This window comes from Oncorhynchus clarkii, chromosome 12 (genome assembly GCF_045791955.1).
Source record: "Oncorhynchus clarkii lewisi isolate Uvic-CL-2024 chromosome 12, UVic_Ocla_1.0, whole genome shotgun sequence".
NCBI lineage: Eukaryota > Metazoa > Chordata > Actinopteri > Salmoniformes > Salmonidae > Oncorhynchus > Oncorhynchus clarkii.
In genome coordinates, this window is record NC_092158.1 from 45,566,274 (window position 1) to 45,586,316 (window position 20,043).

At 47.0% G+C, this 20,043-nt stretch overlaps 1 protein-coding gene across 2 annotated transcripts in view; it reads right to left on the bottom strand.

Moving 5' to 3' along the window:
- The window catches only part of LOC139423248 (RNA-binding protein Nova-1-like), a 62,234-nt gene that overhangs the window by 24,738 nt on the left and 17,453 nt on the right, over positions 1-20,043 (bottom strand). Inside the window, exons 1-2 of one of the 2 annotated variants that reach the window (XM_071175056.1) lie at positions 3,713-3,976; positions 592-735 (exon numbers count right to left, since the gene is read on the bottom strand). In XM_071175056.1, coding sequence (XP_071031157.1) covers positions 592-735; positions 3,713-3,716 — 148 coding nt within the window. In that variant the 5' untranslated portion in view covers positions 3,717-3,976. Of the gene's footprint in view, positions 1-591; positions 736-3,712; positions 3,977-20,043 lie in introns of those variants that run through there. The other variant, XM_071175055.1, reaches the window with a different exon arrangement.

Sequence of the window (20,043 nt, forward strand, 5' to 3'; positions counted from 1 at the left end):
CCAACCAGAGAGTGCAGTGACCTCCATCAGTGTGGGGTCATTGGGAAAACATGAGCATCTTTTTCCATGTTGACATGTTTTTAAGAACAAGGCCCTTATGGGCGACTACTGCTTCCAGTGTACCTTACATGTCCTCGACATTGGATAATGTGCTCTCTCCATCTTGGAGTAAAATGGCAGCCAGGCAGCTAAGCGGGGAATTGATTAAATGCAGTCTTTGCATTGTAGCAGAATGAAGAATGATAGTACTTCTGGGGACTACAGACTTTTCACAGAAATTGGATCAGCTCCCTGCTAAGAGCACAGCCAAATTGAAAGAGCAATTGCTTGTATCTATAAATGCTATTCCTGAGTCAGAAGCAGCTGTAGCATCTGAATAGGTCTTTTGTCTGGGTAAAAATACTGTGCATTTTGAAGGCTGGATCAAACTCATTGGGCTCCCCAGTTGGAATTCAAATTCCAGCGTAACCAACAAATAACATCTTGTACTGATCTTGAATTGAGAGAGTCCGATGATTTTGGGGGCTCTTACTTGGGTGTACGCCTTTATATTTGGATAATTTGATCAGGGACAAAGTGGGATCCAATTACCTGGGTAGAAGTCTTTGGATTTGGACAGCTTGATGGTGGCGCCCGTCTCTTTCTGCAGCTGTACGATGGTCTGGCCGCCCTTGCCAATTATGGAGCCGGCCGCATAGCTGGGGATCAGCACCTTCAGGAAGTACTCACCCTCCTCTGGAAGGACATAGAGAGAGAGAGACAAACAGACAGGAGAGGGTCAGAGCTAGTAAAGAAGCTGTAGTCTACACACATATACACCATACTGCAAGTAACCCAGCCACCTCAGCTGATACATGCCTCTGGCTCCATTCACTCTGGCTCCATTCAATAATTCTCAATAAGAACATGTAAGTGTCAGATCAGATGCAAACAGTTGAATAGGTAGCGAGCCACATATATTCTTGTCAGACTGACACTTTGGTAGGAAGGTATCTAGAGGTATTTTTCATTTCAGAGTGTGATTCTTTTGTAGCCTCTAGTCCCATATTTCATCAGAGTTTGGTGACACGTTCTGTGTTCTGTCCCAGATTTCCTGTGGAGTAAATGCTGACCTCCTTTCCAGTTTGCAGAGGTCTAATTTTAACTGTTTTCAAGGAGTTTTAGTATCCTTTATCAGAATCTTCTGACAAAATATCTAATTCATGGTTCAAACCAAGCCAAGACCTACAATGTAAACTTTTTTAAAAATTTTTATCTCAAACCCGAGAGACAAAGGGGAGCATAAATATCATCGGAATGGTGAAAATTACAGGATGTATTAACATTACTCAGAATATTACTCACACAGGACTATGTCGAAACATATAAATCATATGCTTGCGGTGCATGAAATCCAACCCATTGTGATCCAGAGTAATAACTGTTAGAGATGCTAGCATAAGGAAACAAAATCCCTGCCAAAAAGACAGACTCAATCTCCCCCCGTTAAAAAGGGGGTTCAGTGGCTTACAACACTGTCTTGTATCAGTCAGTGATTGATATCATGTCAGCTCAAAGAATTCACCGATCAAACCTTCTGTTCTTCATCCTTTTAATCGAGAATGTTCCACTCCACATACTGGCTAATCAAGAAGATTTAATCATCACCCAGGTGAGCAGTGTGTGTCACTCCAAACAAATCCAGATTGGGTAGCAATTGGGTAGAGCAATCAATCCAATGTTGGGATTGGACTGCGAATACCAACCCAAAGATGGTGGATTGGTCAAAGTACAAGTCTGCTTAAGGGGTGGCTGTCCCATAGATACCAATGCAATAGCAGCTGGGTCTGGTCAGCTTAGTTCATTAACTGTAGATTAACCAGAAAAAAATTGCGACTGGGATGTCTCACTTCCTCTTCCGTCTCTGTACCAACCAACACCTGGTTGTGCTATTCCAGACATAAGTAATCAACATGGGAGACAGACATGCGATCAATATATGAACCTGTGAGAAAAATTACTACTCAATGTCACCCCAGAAATCAATTAGATAATAATAGCCTAAATAATTCTTCAAACATCTGTGCTGGTAGGACCCAAAAAGTATCTAGTATGGTTTTCAGATATCAACTACTAGTTTTAACATTCATTTTCAATGAATGACTTCAATTTGGGACTTCTTCAATGCTTCATCAGCAAGGGTGACGTCACTCTGGCAAGAACGTACATTCAAAGAACTGTTTATATCAGTATACAAACGTTTTTTTAATACAGACCAGCACAAAAAAAGATAATGACGATATCAAACCGTAGTTGTTCGTTTTAATGGTGATTTTGGTTGACAACGCCAAGATGCGTGTTTGCCTGTGTCGTCGTTGTATAGCTTCATGCAGGGGGATGGATCTGCAGGCTCGTCCAGGGAAGACAGATGGATGGAGGTCTGCACACATCGATGTCACTGTTCTAAGACTGACCTTCTGTTTGCCTCTTAAATGGGCTCATTAGATCCTGATCACAATGAATGTGGCACTGTGACATCTAGGGATTTCAGTCACTCTACGTGTCACCTCTCTACTGATTATTTTAACATGCCCCGCATGTTCCATTTGGATTTTGATAGGTCTCTCAATAAAGTCATGACACGTTGATATCTAAAATCCAAAGTCAATTATGTTAACTCAGACTAAAGGACCTTCCTTACTGGTCACACATTAGACTACTAGAACCAACATTTATATGAAAATACACACCATCTTCACATGTCTAGTCCGTCAACACATTTATATTGTAAATCACACCGATGAATGATAGAGCCTTTCTGAAAACATCCATTAGTCCTCTATCAATCGGAGAGAAACCATTATGACAATCTGACACAAACCATACTCCTTTAGCCAAGGCACTTTTTCTGCTTGGATTTCTGCTTTCTACTCCATTAATCTTCCCCTTTCAGAGAAAAAAAGTTTTCCCTTCCAGGAAAAAAATAATAATAGATGACCTTGATGAAAAAGTAAAAACCATGGCTTAGACATTGACATTGTCTTCATGGAAGTACAGACTTTTCTACTGTCAGTCAGAGGACATATGTTATTACAACTCTCCACACAGGATAAACTGAACAATAGGAATGGAAATGTCCTCTATTAGACCTGTGTTGGCAGGGGTGTACAAGTTCCCGTTTCTATGTGTCTTAAAACCAGGGTGAACCCAGCAGGGGAGAGCATGCCATTGAGATTCACTCCATTGCCCTCACAGGCAGCGTTTACAGTCGTTTGTCAATAATTAGTTTCGTCCTAGCGTCTGAAAAATCACACTAACAGGTTTCAATGGCGTCATGTAGTAGAGTAAACATGGCAATCTGTTGCTGCAATCCGTCAGGGGAATGGGAGCAGTATGGGGCAGGTTGGGAAACTAAGCCAGTCGGGGCTGTTGAGTTCAAACCCCATGCATCCAATACTGGAGGGATGGCTTGAAGGAGAGACACGGACACTCAGCCAAACGTGTTTAGTGAAGTCACTCAAGTCACTCAGGAGGAAATGCCTTGTGACCACCCCCCACTCCCTCCAAATACCCACTCTGCATGTCAATGGACCAACCTGGCGCTGACAGGCAGCAAGAACGATGGATCAAAATGGGCAATAATGAGCAGAATATATTTTACGTAGTCAAGTATTAAGAGTTGAGTGTGATAAATGAATTCAACAAGTCATGACAAAAACAGTTTGGCTCTTACCCATTCTGAGATCTGCTGGTAAAATCCTCTGTCAGATCGCCATCAATACCGGGGTACAATCTTGTAAGGGTACCTTAACGTTAGGCTAGTCATAGGTGCAATGGTGGCGTTGAGGAATGCGGCCAGTCAACCTTTTTCACAGAGGTCTAATACATCAGTGGGTGCAAAAAAAAGATTTCACCGCAACATCCAAGCCATGCCTGCAGCTGGCCAGAGCCTCAATTGTATGAGAAAATGCTAATGCAGGCTCTCAGTATTTTCAGTGAAAGACGCCACGCATTGTTCAAGCCTGCACCGGTTTGAAGGGGGGGGTCTTCCCTGCCGCATCACCCTTTTCACTGCTCTCATCCATATTCATCGAGTGGCCTGTCCGTCTGCAGCAGCGTGGCGACTGACACCTGCCCTGGCCAATCGGCAGTCTCCTCCCTAGCACGTCATTCCCCAACCACCCCCCACAATGCCTGTCCCCGAAAAAAAATTATTTTCTTCCACACTCCGCCTCTTTTGACGCAGCACTATAAAGCATAGCGACCCATTCACTTTCTTTTTCCGTGAAAAATTACAAACTGGTTTGTGCGTTTCATTGGAGAGAAAGTGGGGTGACCTTGAGCGATGGCTGAAAAGGTGTGTGGTTGCGGTGAGTGGAGGAGGAGAGGACTGATCTGATAGTGTGTGCCGTACACCCCATCTCATCCACCCCTCTTCCCTCAAACGGCCATGTTTGAGTGGGAGGGGGCCCTCATCAACCACTGCAAATGGCAATGCCGCAGAATGGTGAAGGGGGGAAGGGGTGGGGGGCAACGAAGCCAATCACTACGTCTATAAATCTTGTAGACTATAGAGTGAGGTATCCTGCGTGTGTGTGAGTGTGTGTGTCTTTGTGTATCTATGTGAGAGAGAGTCTGTGTGTGTGAGGGGAGGGGGGTTGGCTCCGCTCAATAGTAATTTCCAGGGAACCTCTAGAAACACTAGTACCATTTGCATAGTCTCTTTGTTCCTTTTCTAGATTCATTTCCAATGTATTTAAATCACAGAGCAAACTGAAGTAATAACTGAGGCACATAAGCATCTGGCAAACGTCTTACTGTAAATTCTACCGATGAACCGTTCATTGTGTCACCCGGACTCACTGGTGTACATAAGCATTGTCTCTCTGTAGGCTCCCTCCTCTCTTCCTCTGCCACCTGGCAAATTCATAGTCCGCTCACGTCACATCTCTCTGCAAGGGCACCTGTGTCCTTCTCACAAAAAAAACCACCAGCTCACATTCCTGTGCCAACCTTTCCATTAGCAACATTACCATATCATACATAATCCTTCAACTACACAGGCTTAGGAAAGGCACCCGAGCCAGTAAAAGGGGCTCGGGACATGGGAAATTACAGGCTAAATTAGCATGAGCGATGAATGAAAGAGGAGAGGGGTGTTGCTGATAAAAGAAGCAATAGGCTACCTCTTCCTCGAGTTGGGCAGTAATTCGCCAGCAAACCTAAATGCACAATAGGCACTCGGCAGTAAAAAAGAACAGCAGAGCCTTACTCCTTTGTTATGGTAACTGCCATTCATGTTAATGATCAACAGGAATGATGTAATCAATATCAGACACAAATTGTAATGTAATGACCACAATGGCTGAGGATCATCAAGCAGTGTCAAAAGAAAAATACTTATTACATATTTTTTTATTTTTTTATTTTACCTTTATTTAACTAGGCAAGTCAGTTAAGAACAAATTCTTATTTTCAATGACGGCCTAGGAACTGTGGGTTAACTGCCTGTTCAGGGGCAGAACGACAGATTTGTACCTTGTCAGCTCGGGGGTTTGAACTCGCAACCTTCCGGTTACTAGTCCAACGCTCTAACCACTAGGCTACCCTGCCGCCCACATATGTATTATATACGGTGCCCTCAGAAAGTATTCACACCCCTTCACTTTTTCCAAATGTTGTTGTTATAGCCCGAATTTAAAATTGATTCAATTCAGATTTCGTGTCACTGGCTACACACTGGCTACCCCATAACGTCAAGGTGGAATTATGTTTTTAGAGATTTGTACAAATTAATAAAAAATTAAAAGCTGAAATGTCTTCAGTTAATAAGTATTCAACCTGGGGCAGCAGGTAGCCTAGTGGTTAGTGTTGGGCCAGTAACCGAAAGGTTGCTAGAACAAATCCCAGAGCTGACAAGGTAAAGGTAAAAATCTGTTGTTCTGCCCCTGAACAAGGCAGTTAACCCACTGTTCCTAGGCTGTCACGTTCTGACCTTAGTTTATTTTTTATGTCTTTATGTTAGGTTGGTCAGGGGGGGAGTTGGGGTGGGGTGGGTTGTCTATGTTCTTTTTTCTATGTTATATTTTCTCCGTGTTTGGCCTAGTATGGTTCTCAATCAGAGGCAGGTGTCGTTCGTTGTCTCTGATTGAGAATCATACTTAGGTAGCCTTTTCCCACCTGTGTTTTGTGGGTGATTATTTTCTGTTTAGTGTTTTCTGCATCTTACAGGACTGTTTTGGTTTTTTCACGTTGTTATTTTGTATTTCAGTGTTCAGTAAATAAAACATCATGAACACGTACCACGCTGTGCATTGGTCCGATATTTCATACTCGTCAGACAACGAAGACAACCGTTATAGAATCACCCACCCCAACCGGACCAAGCAGCGTGGTAATCAGGAGCAGAGGGTTCTGGACTCCTGGACATAGGAGGAGATTTTGGACGGAAAGGGACCCTGGGCACAGGCTGGGGAATATCGCCGCCCCCGGGAAGAGCTGGAGGCAGCCAAAGCCGAGAGGTGGCATTATGAGGAGCTAGCACGGCAGCGCAACAGGGACGAGAGGCAGCCCCAAAACCTTATTGGGGGGAGGCACACAGGGAGTGTGGCTAAGTCAGGTAGGAGACCTGAGCCAACTCCCCGTGCTTACCGTGGAGAGAGGTGGACCGGGCAGGCACCATGTTATGCCGTGAGGCGCACAGTGTCCCCAGTGCGCAGGCATAGCCCGGTGCACTACATCGCAGCACCTCGTATCGGCCGGGCTAGAGTGGTCATCAAGCCAGGTGCTATGAAGCAGGCTCAGCGCATCTGATCTCCAGTGCGTCTCCTCGGCCCGGGGTATATGGCACCAGCCCTACGTACGGTGTCCCCGGTTCACCAGCACAGCCCAGTGCGGTCTGTTCCACCTCGCCGCACTGGCCGGGCTACGGGGAGTATCCAGCCAGGACAGGTTGTACAGGCTCGGTGCTCGAGACCTCCAGTGCGCCTCCACGGTCCGGTCCATCCGGTGCTTCCTCCACGCACCAGGCTGTCTCTCTGTCTCCTCCCTCCGGGTGCTCCCTCTTGTCCAGCGCTTCCAGGTGCTCCCGCCTGCCCAGCGCTTCCAGAGTCTCCTTCCTGTCCAGAGCTGCCAGAGCCGCCCGTCTGTCCTGAGCTGCCAGAGCCGCCCTTCTGTCCTGAGCTGCCAGAGCCGCCCGTCAGTCAGGAGCTGCCAGAGTCGCCCGTCAGTCAGGAGCTGCCAGAGCCGCCCGTCAGTCAGGAGCAGCCAGAGCCGCCCGTCAGTCAGGAGCTGCCAGAGCCACCCGTCACGAACGACAAACGGCCCTTCACGCCGGCGCTGCCGGAATCTCCCGCCTGTCCGGTGCTGCCGGAATCTCCCGTCCATTCGGGGCCCGCTGCAAGGGTCCCCAGTCCGAGGTGGGCGGCGAGGGTCGCCGCTCCAAAGGCGCCACTTAAGCGGGCAAAGACTGATGGAGTGGGGTCCACGTCCCGCGGCAGAGCCACCACCGCGTACAGACGCCCACCCAGACCCTCCCCTATAGGTTCAGGTTTTGCGTCCAAAGTCTTCACCTTGGGGGGGGGGGGGGGGGTACTGTCACTTTCTGACCTTAGTTTCCTTTTTATGTCTTTGTGTTAGGTTGGTCAAGGCGTGAGTTGGGGTGGGTTGTCTATGTTCTTTTTTCTATGTTATATTTTCTCTGTGTTTGGCCTAGTATGGTTCTCAATCAGAGGCAGGTGTCGTTCGTTATCTCTGAGAATCCTACTTAGGTAGACTTTTCCCACCTGTGTTCCCTTTGAGCTTGGTGTAATTAATAATTACACTTTGGATGGTGTATCAATACACCCAGTCACTGCAAAGATACAGGCATCCTTAAATGTGGAAGACACATTTCAGTTGAATGCATTCAGTTGTACAACTGACTAGGTATCCCCCTTTCCTTCCCATTCCTAACTCAGTTGCCGTAGAGTAACGAAACAACTCAGGGATTTCACCATGAGACCAATGGTGACTTTAAAACAGTTACAAACTTTCAATGGCTGTGATAGGAGGAAACTGAGGATGGATCAACAAAATTGTAGTTACTCCACCATACTAAATAAATAACAGAGTGAAAAGAAGGAAGCGTGTACAGAATACAAATATTCCTAAATTTGAATCCTGTTTGCAATAAGAGACAAAAGTAATACCGCAAACAAATTGGCAAACAAATGAACTATGTCCTGAATACAAATAGTTATTTGGGGCAAATCCAACACAACACATCACTGAGTACCACTCTTCATATTTTCAAGCATATTGGATAAGGATGACAAGAAACGAAAGGACATGATTTGAGACACAACGTTCATCCTGTTAAGACATGTTCCCTCCAAGCTATGGTGATCATCTACCTCTAGAAAATGATTACATTGCTGCAATAGAGAACATTATTTCTTCAAGTTGAGTTAAATCACATACTTTTTATTATGGGAGTGCAAGAGATGATTGACAACCATATATATTCCCTGCAGTCTGGGGATTTATTTATTTATTTTTTTTTTATTTTACCTTTATTTAACCAGGCAAGTCAGTTAAGAACAAATTCTTATTTTCAATGACGGCCTGGGAACAGTGGGTTAACTGCCTGTTCAGGGGCAGAACGACAGATTTGTACCTTGCCAGCTCGGGGGTTTGAACTCGCAACCTTCCGGTTACTAGTCCAACGCTCTAACCACTAGGCTACCCTGCCGCCCCATGACGCATGAATAAATTTGTCCAACCAAATAAGGATTGGAACGGTCCCCCATCTGAACTGTCCAAATGGTCATCATGGGGGACACCTTCCAGGGGTTGCTGGCTATCAATGATCCAGGTCAACAAGTAGTGTTTAACATGATTTGCGAGGATTGGAACGGTCCCCCATTTGCTGGCTATCAATGATCCAGGTCAATAACTACCCCAGCTCATCTGTCTCTGGTCTTACCAGTCTTGATACGCTCCTACGAGCAACAGCACTCGTCTTCTTTAAGTAGATTATTATGTTTTCCACAGGACCTTAGAAAGACAAAACAATATAGAAATGTCATTAGTAATTGTGTATGATTTTGCTTGTGTTACATTTCTGTGACACAAATACATTTAAGAGCCACTGTGTTGTTACACATTTCATTCTGTACGGAGCAGACGTGGAGAGAAGAGAGAACACGCACATCGAGAGGGATTAGAAAGCAGTGCCTGAAATTATTTAATCTAAGTGATTGATAGTTGGTATTCAGTAGTCATAAAAGTATGCCTTATCTACATTAAATGCACTATGCATTATGTGGGTTTAATGCTGTAACACTGCATAAAACAATTAATAAAAGTCACGTGATGGTAGTTACTGCCCATTACTGCTTATCACTTATTCACATTACTTTAATTTAATAAAATATTTGTTTTATTTTATGGTAAGACTGATGTTGCCAGTGGTTTGCAGATATCAAGAATGATGCTTACGGTGACCAAATATTATCAGAGGAATTTTCCTACTGAATGGATGGGGAATCCATTTAGACAACAGCTGACAAGTGCTGCGATACCATCGTTTTCTCACTTCACAACAAAACGTAAGCTTGTCGATTATTGGTAACATAACATTAGCTGGTCGAGGTAAATTAGATAGCAAAAGTTACAGTTCTGTATTGAACTCTGAAAGCCATCAGCTAAATCATATAGCTAGCTATCTTTTGGATATACACTTTTAATACATTTTGCCTATGACATGGTAGGTCACCACCATACACCATACCTTCAGCAGAGTAAACATGCTTGTCTGTTCATTCTATCTTTGACTAATGTTAGCAAATAATAGTAACTCAATCAGGTAGCAATCTATTTCACACTTTTCTGGAAAACACTCTGTTACTAAAAATAGAATTGTCAATATAGCTAACTCACTCTCTGTGTGTTGGTAGTAATGCTGAATGTGTATAAATTGTCTATGGTTGGTTTGTTGATTCTCAGCTGTTATGGGGCACAACATGATTTTGGGACAAAAATGAGCAAGGGACACTGAAAAGGTATACAATCAAGACTACAACAGTAATGACACAACCACCTCATTCTCTTTGCAGATTGTTGTGGTGTTTTGGTTATGCTTAGAGACAGTAAATGTATTGTTGTGTATGAGAACAATTGAAAGGTACCATTTCTCCTCTATATACCATACACAACAATACATACTGTGAAAGAACTGCCCTCCAAAGACTTCCACGCCTTTTGCAGCCCCCCAGCCCATTCACTTTGTTGACTGATCTTTCTTCTCAAACGCAGCTCCCAATGTCCATCATTGTCCCTTAACAATACACTAGTCTGTCTCTAAACACCAATCAGTTGACACCTTTACCAACAAAGGCATGTTGATGTTCGTCCCTTCCACAAACAACTCAACCATGTCTATAACAACTCAACCACATCTCCAGGAGACGTGCAGCACAAGTAAATATTCTGCAAGAGGTCAAAACAGTTGGTGGTATCACCTTTTAGGGAAGACCAAGATGCAGACAGTGTCAAAGTAACAAAAGTGTATTACTAGAACAGGGGGCCGGCAAACAACAGGTCAAGGGCAGGCAGAGTTCAGTAATCCAGATCAGAATCCAAAAGGTACAGAACGGCAGGCAGTCTCAGGATCAGGGCAGACAGAGGTCAATAATCCAGTGTGGTAGGACATGGTACAGGACGGCAGGCAGGCTCAGGGCAGGTAGAATGGTCAAAACTAGAAAACAGGAACTAGAAACAGATAGGAGCAAGGGGAAAACCACTGGTAGGCTTGACAAACAAAACAAACTGGCAACAGACAGAGAACACAGGTATAAATACACATGGGGTAACGAGGGGAGATGGGAGACACCTGATGGGGTGTGGAGACAAGCACAAAGATACAGTGGGGCAAAAAAGTGTTTAGTCAGCCACCAATTGTGCAAGTTCTCCCACTTAAAAAGATGAGAGAGGCCTGTAATTTTCATCATAGGTAATCTTTAACTATGACAGACAAAATGAGAAAAAAATCCTGAAATCACATTGTAAGATTTTTAATGAATTTATTTGCAAATTATGGTGGAAAATAAGTATTTGGTCAATAACAAAAGTTTACCTCAATACTTTGTTATATACCCTTTGTTGGCAATGACAGAGGGGGACACATCTGGCACTGCAGGATTTGAGTCCCTGGCGGCGTAGTGTGTTACTGATGGTAGGCTTTGTTACTTTGGTCCCAGCTCTCTGCAGGTCATTCACTAGGTCCCCCCGTGTGGTTCTGGGATTTTTGCTCACCGTTCTTGTGATCATTTTGACCCCACGGGGTGAGATCTTGCGTGGAGCCCCAGATCGTGGGAGATTATCAGTGGTTTTGTATGTCTTCCATTTCCTAATAATTGATCCCACAGTTGATTTCTTCAAACCAAGCTGCTTACCTATTGCACATTCAGTCTTCCCAGCCTGGTGCAGGTCTACAATTTTGTTTCTGGTGTCCTTTGACAGCTCTTTGGTCTTGCCCATAGTGGAGTTTGGAGTGTGACTGTTTGAGGTTGTGGACAGGTGTCTTTAACAAGTTATAACAAGTTCAAGTTCACAGGTGGTTAAGGTCTACGAACCCTAAACCACTTCCTGCAGTCTTATCCAGCTGGCCGTACACCGCAGACGGGACAAGACCATTCACCACAAGCACTCATCTTCCACAGCCCACCATGCCAAACACCTTTGCCAGTGTGCCCTATAAAGGACTATAAAATAAATATGGATATTTTCAATCAATCCTCAATCCTTGTCTGCCTATATGGATTCACAGAATATATTTACACAATCTGTACAGGGCTCTGTAGCAACAAACAGATGTTAGACATTCAGATATATCTAAATATCAAATCGGATTTATCACGTGTCACGCCCTGGTCGAGGTATTTTGTGTTTATCTTCATTTATTTGGTCAGGCCAGGGTGTGGCATGGGTTTTTGTATGTGGTGTGTTTTGTCCTGGGGTTTTGTTAGGTATTGGGTTTGTGGTTTAGTGGGGTTCTCTAGCAAAGTCTATGGCTGTCTGAATTGGTTCTCAATCAGAGGCAGGTGATTATCGTTGTCTCTGATTGGGAGCCATATTTAGTCAGCCATATTCTTTGAGTGTCCTTAGTGTCCTTGTTCCTGTCTTTGTTAGTTTACACAAGTATAGGCTGTTTCGGTTTTCGTTTCGTTCATTACGTTCTTTTGTTTTGTAGTGTTTGTATTAATTCATGTTTACGTTTGTTCATTAAACATGGATCGCAATCTACACGCTGCATTTTGGTCCGATCCTTGTTCCACCTCTTCTTCAGAGGAGGAGATAGAAGAAAGCCGTTACAGAATCACCCACCACAACTGGACCAAGCGGCGTGGTAACAGGCAACAACAGTAGCAGGCAGGAGTTGCGTAATAAGGATTTCTGGACATGGGAGAAAATCCTCGACAGGAGAGGACCCTGGGCTAAACCAGGGGAGTGTAGCCGCCCAAAGGTGCAGCAGGAGAAAAAGCCCGGGAGTCAGCCCCAAAAATGTATTTGGGGGGGGGCTAACAGGGAGTATGGCTACGCCAGGTAGGAGACCTGCGCAAACTCCCTGTGCTTACCGGGGGGCTAGAGAGACCGGGCAGGCACAGTGTTATGCTGTGGTGCGCACGGTGTCTCCAGTGCGGGTGCATAGCCCGGTGCGATACATTCCAGCTCCGCGTATCGGCCGGGCTAGAGTGAGCGTCGAGCCAAGTGCCATGAAGCCGGCTCTACGCATCTGGTCCCCAGTGCGTCTCCTTGGGCCGGCTTACATGGCACCAGCTTTGCGCACGGTGTCTCCGGTTCGCCTGCATAGCCCAGTGCGGGCTATTCCACCTCGCCGCACTGGCAGGGCGACCGGGACCATTCAACCGGGTATGGTTGGGCAGGCTCGGTGCTCAAGAGCTCCAGTGCGCCTGCACGATCCAGTACCACCTCCACACCCCAGCCCTCCGGTAGCAGCTCCCTGCACCAGGCTTCCTGTGCGTGTCCTCGGCCCAGTACCACCAGTGCCAGCACCACGCATCAGGCCTACAGTGCGCCTCGCCTGTCCAGCGCTGCCAGAGCCTTCCTCCTCTTCAATGCTGCCGGAGTCTCCGGCCTGTTTAGCGCTGCCAGAGCCTTCCGCCTCTACAGCGCTGCCGGAGTCTCCCGCCTGTTCAGAACTGCCAGTCTGCAAGGAGCTGCCAGTCTGCATGGAGCTGCCAGTCTGCATGGAGCTGCCAGTCTGCATGGAGCTGCCAGTCTGCATGGAGCTGCCAGTCTGCATAGAGCTGCCAGTCTGCATTGAGCTGCCAGTCTGCATTGAGCTGCCAGTCTGCAAGGAGCCGCCAGAGCTGCCAGTCTGCAGGATGCCGCCAAAGCTGCCAGTTTGCAAGGAGCCGCCAGAGCTGCCAGTCTGCAAGGAGCTGCCAGTCTGCAAGGAGCTGCCAGAGCTGCCAGTCTGCATGGAGCCGCCAGAGCTGCCAGTCTGCATGAAGCAGCCAGGGCCGCCAGTCTGCATGGAGCAGCCAGGGCCGCCAGTCAGCATGGAGCAGCCAGAGCCGCCAGTCAGCATGGAGCAGCCAGAGCCGCCAGTCAGCATGGAGCAGCCAGAGCCGCCAGTCAGCATGGAGCAGCCAGTCAGCATGGAGCAGCCAGAGCTGCCAGTCAGCATGGAGCAGCCAGTCAGCATGGAGCAGCCAGTCAGCATGGAGCAGCCAGAACTGCCAGTCAGCCAGACTCTTCCAGATCTGCCAGTCAGCCAGACTCTTCCAGATCTGCCGGTCAGCCAGACTCTTCCAGATCTGCCGGTCAGCCAGACTCTTCCAGATCTGCCGGTCAACCAGACTCTTCCAGATCCGCCGGTCAACCAGACTCTTCCAGATCCGCCGGTCAACCAGACTCTTCCAGATCCGCCGGTCAACCAGACTCTTCCAGATCCGCCGGTCAACCAGACTCTTCCAGATCCGCCGGTCAACCAGACTCTTCCAGATCCGCCGGTCAACCAGACTCTTCCAGATCCGCCGGTCAACCAGACTCTTCCAGATCCGCCGGTCAACCAGACTCTTCCAGATCCGCCGGTCAACCAGACTCTTCCAGATCCGCCGGTCAACCAGACTCTTCCAGACCCGCCAGTCAGCCAGACTCTTCCAGATCCGCCAGTCAGCCAGACTCTTCCAGATCCGCCAGTCAGCCAGGATCTGCCAGAACCACCAGCCAGCCAGGATCTGCCGGATCCAACTACCTGCCTGAGCTTCCTCTCAGTGCTGAGCTTCCTCTCAGTGCTGAGCTTCCTCTCAGTGCTGAGCTACCCCTCAGTCCCGAGCTACCCCTCAGTCCCGAGCTACCCCTCAGTCCCGAGCTGTCCCTCAGTCGCGAGCTGCCCCTCAGTCCAGTGGGGTTCTGGGTGAGGACTACTAGGCCATGGTCGGCGGCGAGGGTGGACTATCCAGGGACGCGAGGAGGAGGGACTAAGACATTGATAGAGTGGGGTCCACGTCCAGACGCCCACCCGGACCCTCCCTATTGTTTTGATGTGCGTCCGGGAGTCCGCACCTTAGGGGGGGGGCGTCTTGTCACGCCCTGGTCAAGGTATTTTGTGTTTATCTTCATTTATTTGGTCAGGCCAGGGTGTGGCATGGGTTTTTGTATGTGGTGTGTTTTGTCCTGGGGTTTTGTTAGGTATTGGGTTTGTGGTTTAGTGGGGTTCTCTAGCAAAGTCTATGGCTGTCTGAATTGGTTCTCAATCAGAGGCAGGTGATTATCGTTGTCTCTGATTGGGAGCCATATTTAGTCAGCCATATTCTTTGAGTGTTTCGTGGGTGATTGTTCATGTCACTGTGTTCGTTTGCACAAGATAGGCTGTTTCGGTTTTCACGTTATGTTTATTGTTTTTGTATAGTTCGTGTTTTTGTCTTCATTAAAGATGTATCGAACAAACCACGCTGCATTTTGGTCCGATCCTTGTTCCACCTCTTCGTCAGAGGAGGAGATAGAAGAAAGCCGTTACAACATGCTACGAATACAACAAGTGTAAACCTCAGAGCGAAATGCCCTTAACCAACAATGCTTTAAGAAGACTTAAATAATAAATAAAAGTAACAAGTGGTTATACTGCAGCAGTAAAATAACAATATTGAGGCAATATACAGGGGGTACAGAGTCAATGTGCGGGGGCACCGGTTAGTCGACGAAATTGAGGTAATATGTACATGTAGGTTGAGTTAAAGTGACTATGCATAGATAATAAACAGAGTAGCAGCAGCGTAAAAGAGGGGTCTGGGTAGCCCTTTGATTAGCTGTAGAAGCTGTTAAGAAGTATTTTGGGCCAAGACTTGGCGCTCCGGTACAGCTTGCTGTGCGGTAGCAGAGAGAACAGTCTATGACTAGGGTGGATGGAGTCTTTGACAAAGGCCTTCCTCTGACACCGCCTGGTATAGAGGTCCTACATGGCAGGAAGCTTGGCCCCAGTAATGTCTGGGCCGTACACACTACCCTCTGTAGTGCCTTGCGGTCGGAGGCCGAGCAATTGCCATACCAGGCAGTGATGCAATGAGTCAGGATGCTCTCGATGGTGCAGCTGTAGAACCTTTTGAGGATCTGAGGACCCATGCCAAATCTTTTCAGTCTACTGAGGGGGAATAGGCTTTGTCGTGCCCTCATTACGACTGTCTTAGTGTGTTTGGAGCATGATTTGAACACCAATGAACTTGAAGCTCTCAACCTGCTCCACTACAGCCCCATCAATGAGAATGGGGGCGTGCTCGGTCCTCCTTTTCCTGTAGTCCACAATCATCTAATTTGTCTTGATCACGTTGAGGGAGAGGTTGTTGTCTTGGCACCACACGGCCAGGTCTCTGACCGCCTCCCTATATGCTGTCTCATCGTTGTCGATGATCAGAACTACCACTGTTGTGTCATCTGCAAACTTGATGAGGGTGTTGGAGTCGTGCCTGGCCGTGCAGTCATGAGTGAACAGGGAGTACAGGAGGGGACAGAGCATGCACCCCTGGGGGAACCCCGTGTTGAGGATAAGCGTCAAGGATGTTTTGCTACCTACTCTTACCACCTCGGGCGGCCCTTCTGGATGCCCAGGATCCAGTTGCAGATGGAGGTGTTCAGTCCCAGGGTCGTTAGTTTAGCAATCGGTTTGTATTGCTATTACTCTACAGATTGCGATTATTGTCGTTGTTTAGCTGGCTAGCTAGCTAGCTAAATTACAAACACCCCAAATTAAAGTGTGATGTTAGCTGACGTTAGATGGCTGGCTAGCTAGCTAACATTACGTGCATGAACTGTGTGTAAATTAGTGATGTTTTCTCAGAATACCATTTTGCATTGTCAGTTATCACCTAATGTTAGCTACAGTTGAAGTCGGACGTTTACATACACCTTATAGAATTGAGGTCAGGGCTTTGTGATTGCCACTCCAATACCTTGACTTTGTTGTCCTTAAGCCATTTTGCCACAACTTTGGAAGTATGCTTGGGGTCATTGTCCATTTGGAAGACCCATTTGCGACCAAGCTTTAACTTGTCTTGAGATGTTGCTTCAATATATCCACATCATTTTCCTGTCTCATGATGCCATCTATTTTCTGAAGTGCACCAGTCCCTGCTGCAGCAAAGCACCCCCACAACATGATGCTGCCACCGCCGTGCTTCAAGGTTGGGATGGTGTTCTTCGGCTTGCAAGCCTCCCCCTTTTTCCTACAAACATAACGATGGTCATTATGGCCAAATCGCTCTATTTTTTATTTTATTTTTTTATTTCAAATTTATTTAACCAGGTAGGCTAGTTGAGAACAAGTTCTCATTTACAACTGAGACCTGGCCAAGATAAAGCATAGCAGTGTGAACAGACAACACAGAGTTACACATGGAGTAAACAATTAACAAGTCAATAACACAGTAAAAAATAAGAAAAGAGAGTCTATATACATTGTGTGCAAAAGGCATGAGGAGGTAGGCAAATAATTACAATTTTGCAGATTAACACTGGAGTGATAAATTATCAGATGGTCATGTACAGGTAGAGATACTGGTGTGCAAAATAGCAGAAAAGTAAATAAATATAAACAGTATGGGGATGAGATAGGTAAATTGGGTGGGCTATTTACCGATAGAATATGTACAGCTGCAGCGATCGGTTAGCTGCTCAGATAGCAGATGTTTGAAGTTGGTGAGGGAGATAAGTCTTTTGCGATTTTTGCAATTCGTTCCAGTCACGGGCAGCAGAGAACTGGAACGAAAGGCGGCCAAATGAGGTATTGGCTTTAGGGATGATCAGTGAGATACACCTGCTGGAGCGCGTGCTATGGTTGGGTGTTGCCATCGTGACCAGTGAACTGAGATAAGGCGGAGCTTTGCCTAGCATGGACTTGCAGATGACCTGGAGCCAGTGGGTCTGACGACGAATATGTAGCGAGGGCCAGCCGACTAGAGCATACAGGTCGCAGTGGTGGGTGGTATAAGGTGCTTTAGTAACAAAACGGATGGCACTGTGATAAACTGCATCCAGTTTGCTGAGTAGAGTATTGGGAACCTATTTTGTAGATGACATCGCCGATTGACTTCCGGCGCCGACACAGATGGACGCCTCGCTTCGCGTTCCTAGGAAACTATGCAGTTTTTTGTTTTTTTACGTGTTATTTCTTACATTAGTACCCCAGGTCATCTTAGGTTTCATTACATACAGTCGAGAAGAACTACTGAATATAAGATCAGCGTCAACTCACCATCAGTACGACCAATAATATGTTTTTCGCGAAGCGGATCCTGTGTTCTGCCTTACAAACAGGACAACGGAGTGGATCCTATGCAGCGACCCAAAAAAACGACTCCGAAAGAGAGGGAAACGAGGCGGTCTTCTGGTCAGACTCCGGAGACGGGCACACCGTGCACCACTCCCTAGCATTCTTCTTGCCAATGTCCAGTCTCTTGACAACAAGGTTGATGAAATCCGAGCAAGGGTAGCATTCCAGAGGGACATCAGAGACTGTAACGTCCTTTGCTTCACTGAAACATGGCTCACTGGAGAGACTCTATCCGAAGCGGTGCAGCCAACGGGTTTCTCCACGCATCGCGCTGACAGAAACAAACATCTTTCTGGTAAGAAGAGGGGCGGGGGCGTATGCCTCATGGCCAACGTGACATGGTGTGATGAAAGAAACATACAGGAACTCAAATCCTTCTGTTCACCTGATTTAGAATTCCTCACAATCAAATGTAGACCGCATTATCTACCAAGAGAATTCTCTTCGATTATAATCACAGCAGTATATATCCCCCCCCAAGCAGACACATCGATGGCTCTGAACGAACTTTATTTAACTCTCTGCAAACTGGAAACGATTTATCCTGACGCTGCATTCATTGTAGCTGGGGATTTTAACAAGGCTAATCTGAAAACAAGACTCCCTAAATTTTATCAGCATATCGATTGCGCAACCAGGGGTGGAAAGACCTTGGATCATTGTTACTCTAACTTCCGCAACGCATATAAGGTCCTGCCCCGCCCCCCTTTCGGAAAAGCTGACCACGACTCCATTTTGTTGATCCCTGCCTACAGACAGAAACTAAAACAAGAGGCTCCCACGCTGAGGTCTGTCCAACGCTGGTCCGACCAAGCTGACTCCACACTCCAAGACTGCTTCCATCACGTGGACTGGGAGATTGTTTCGTATTGCGTCAGATAACAACATTGACGAATACGCTGATTCGGTGTGCGAGTTCATTAGAACGTGCGTTGAAGATGTCGTTCCCATAGCAAGGATTAAAGCATTCGCTAACCAGAAACCGTGGATTGATGGCAGCATTCGTGTGAAACTGAAAGCGCGAACCACTGCTTTTAATCAGGGCAAGGTGTCTGGTAACATGACCGAATACAAACAGTGTAGCTATTCCCTCCGCAAGGCTATCAAACAAGCTAAGCGCCAGTACAGAGACAAAGTAGAATCTCAATTCAACGGCTCAGACACAAGAGGCATGTGGCAGGGTCTACAGTCAATCACGGACTACAGGAAGAAATCCAGCCCAGTCACGGACCAGGATGTCTTGCTCCCAGGCAGACTAAATAACTTTTTTGCCCGCTTTGAGGACAATACAGTGCCACTGACACGGCCTGCAACGAAAACATGCGGTCTCTCCTTCACTGCAGCCGAGGTGAGTAAGACATTTAAACGTGTTAACCCTCGCAAGGCTGCAGGCCCAGACGGCATCCCCAGCCGCGCCCTCAGAGCATGCGCAGACCAGCTGGCCGGTGTGTTTACGGACATATTCAATCAATCCCTATACCAGTCTGCTGTTCCCACATGCTTCAAGAGGGCCACCATTGTTCCTGTTCCCAAGAAAGCTAAGGTAACTGAGCTAAACGACTACCGCCCCGTAGCACTCACATCCGTCATCATGAAGTGCTTTGAGAGACTAGTCAAGGACCATATCACCTCCACCCTACCTGACACCCTAGACCCACTCCAATTTGCATACCGCCCAAATAGGTCCACAGACGATGCAATCTCAACCACACTGCACACTGCCCTAACCCATCTGGACAAGAGGAATACCTATGTGAGAATGCTGTTCATCGACTACAGCTCCGCATTCAACACCATAGTACCCTCCAAGCTCGTCATCAAGCTCGAGACCCTGGGTCTCGACCCCGCCCTGTGCAACTGGGTACTGGACTTCCTGACGGGCCGCCCCCAGGTGGTGAGGGTAGGCAACAACATCTCCTCCCCGCTGATCCTCAACACTGGGGCCCCACAAGGGTGCGTTCTGAGCCCTCTCCTGTACTCCCTGTTTACCCACGACTGCGTGGCCACGCACGCCTCCAACTCAATCATCAAGTTTGCGGACGACACAACAGTGGTAGGCTTGATTACCAACAACGACGAGACGGCCTACAGGGAGGAGGTGAGGGCCCTCGGAGTGTGGTGTCAGGAAAATAACCTCACACTCAACGTCAACAAAACTAAGGAGATTATTGTGGACTTCAGGAAACAGCAGAGGGAACACCCCCCTATCCACATCGATGGAACAGTAGTGG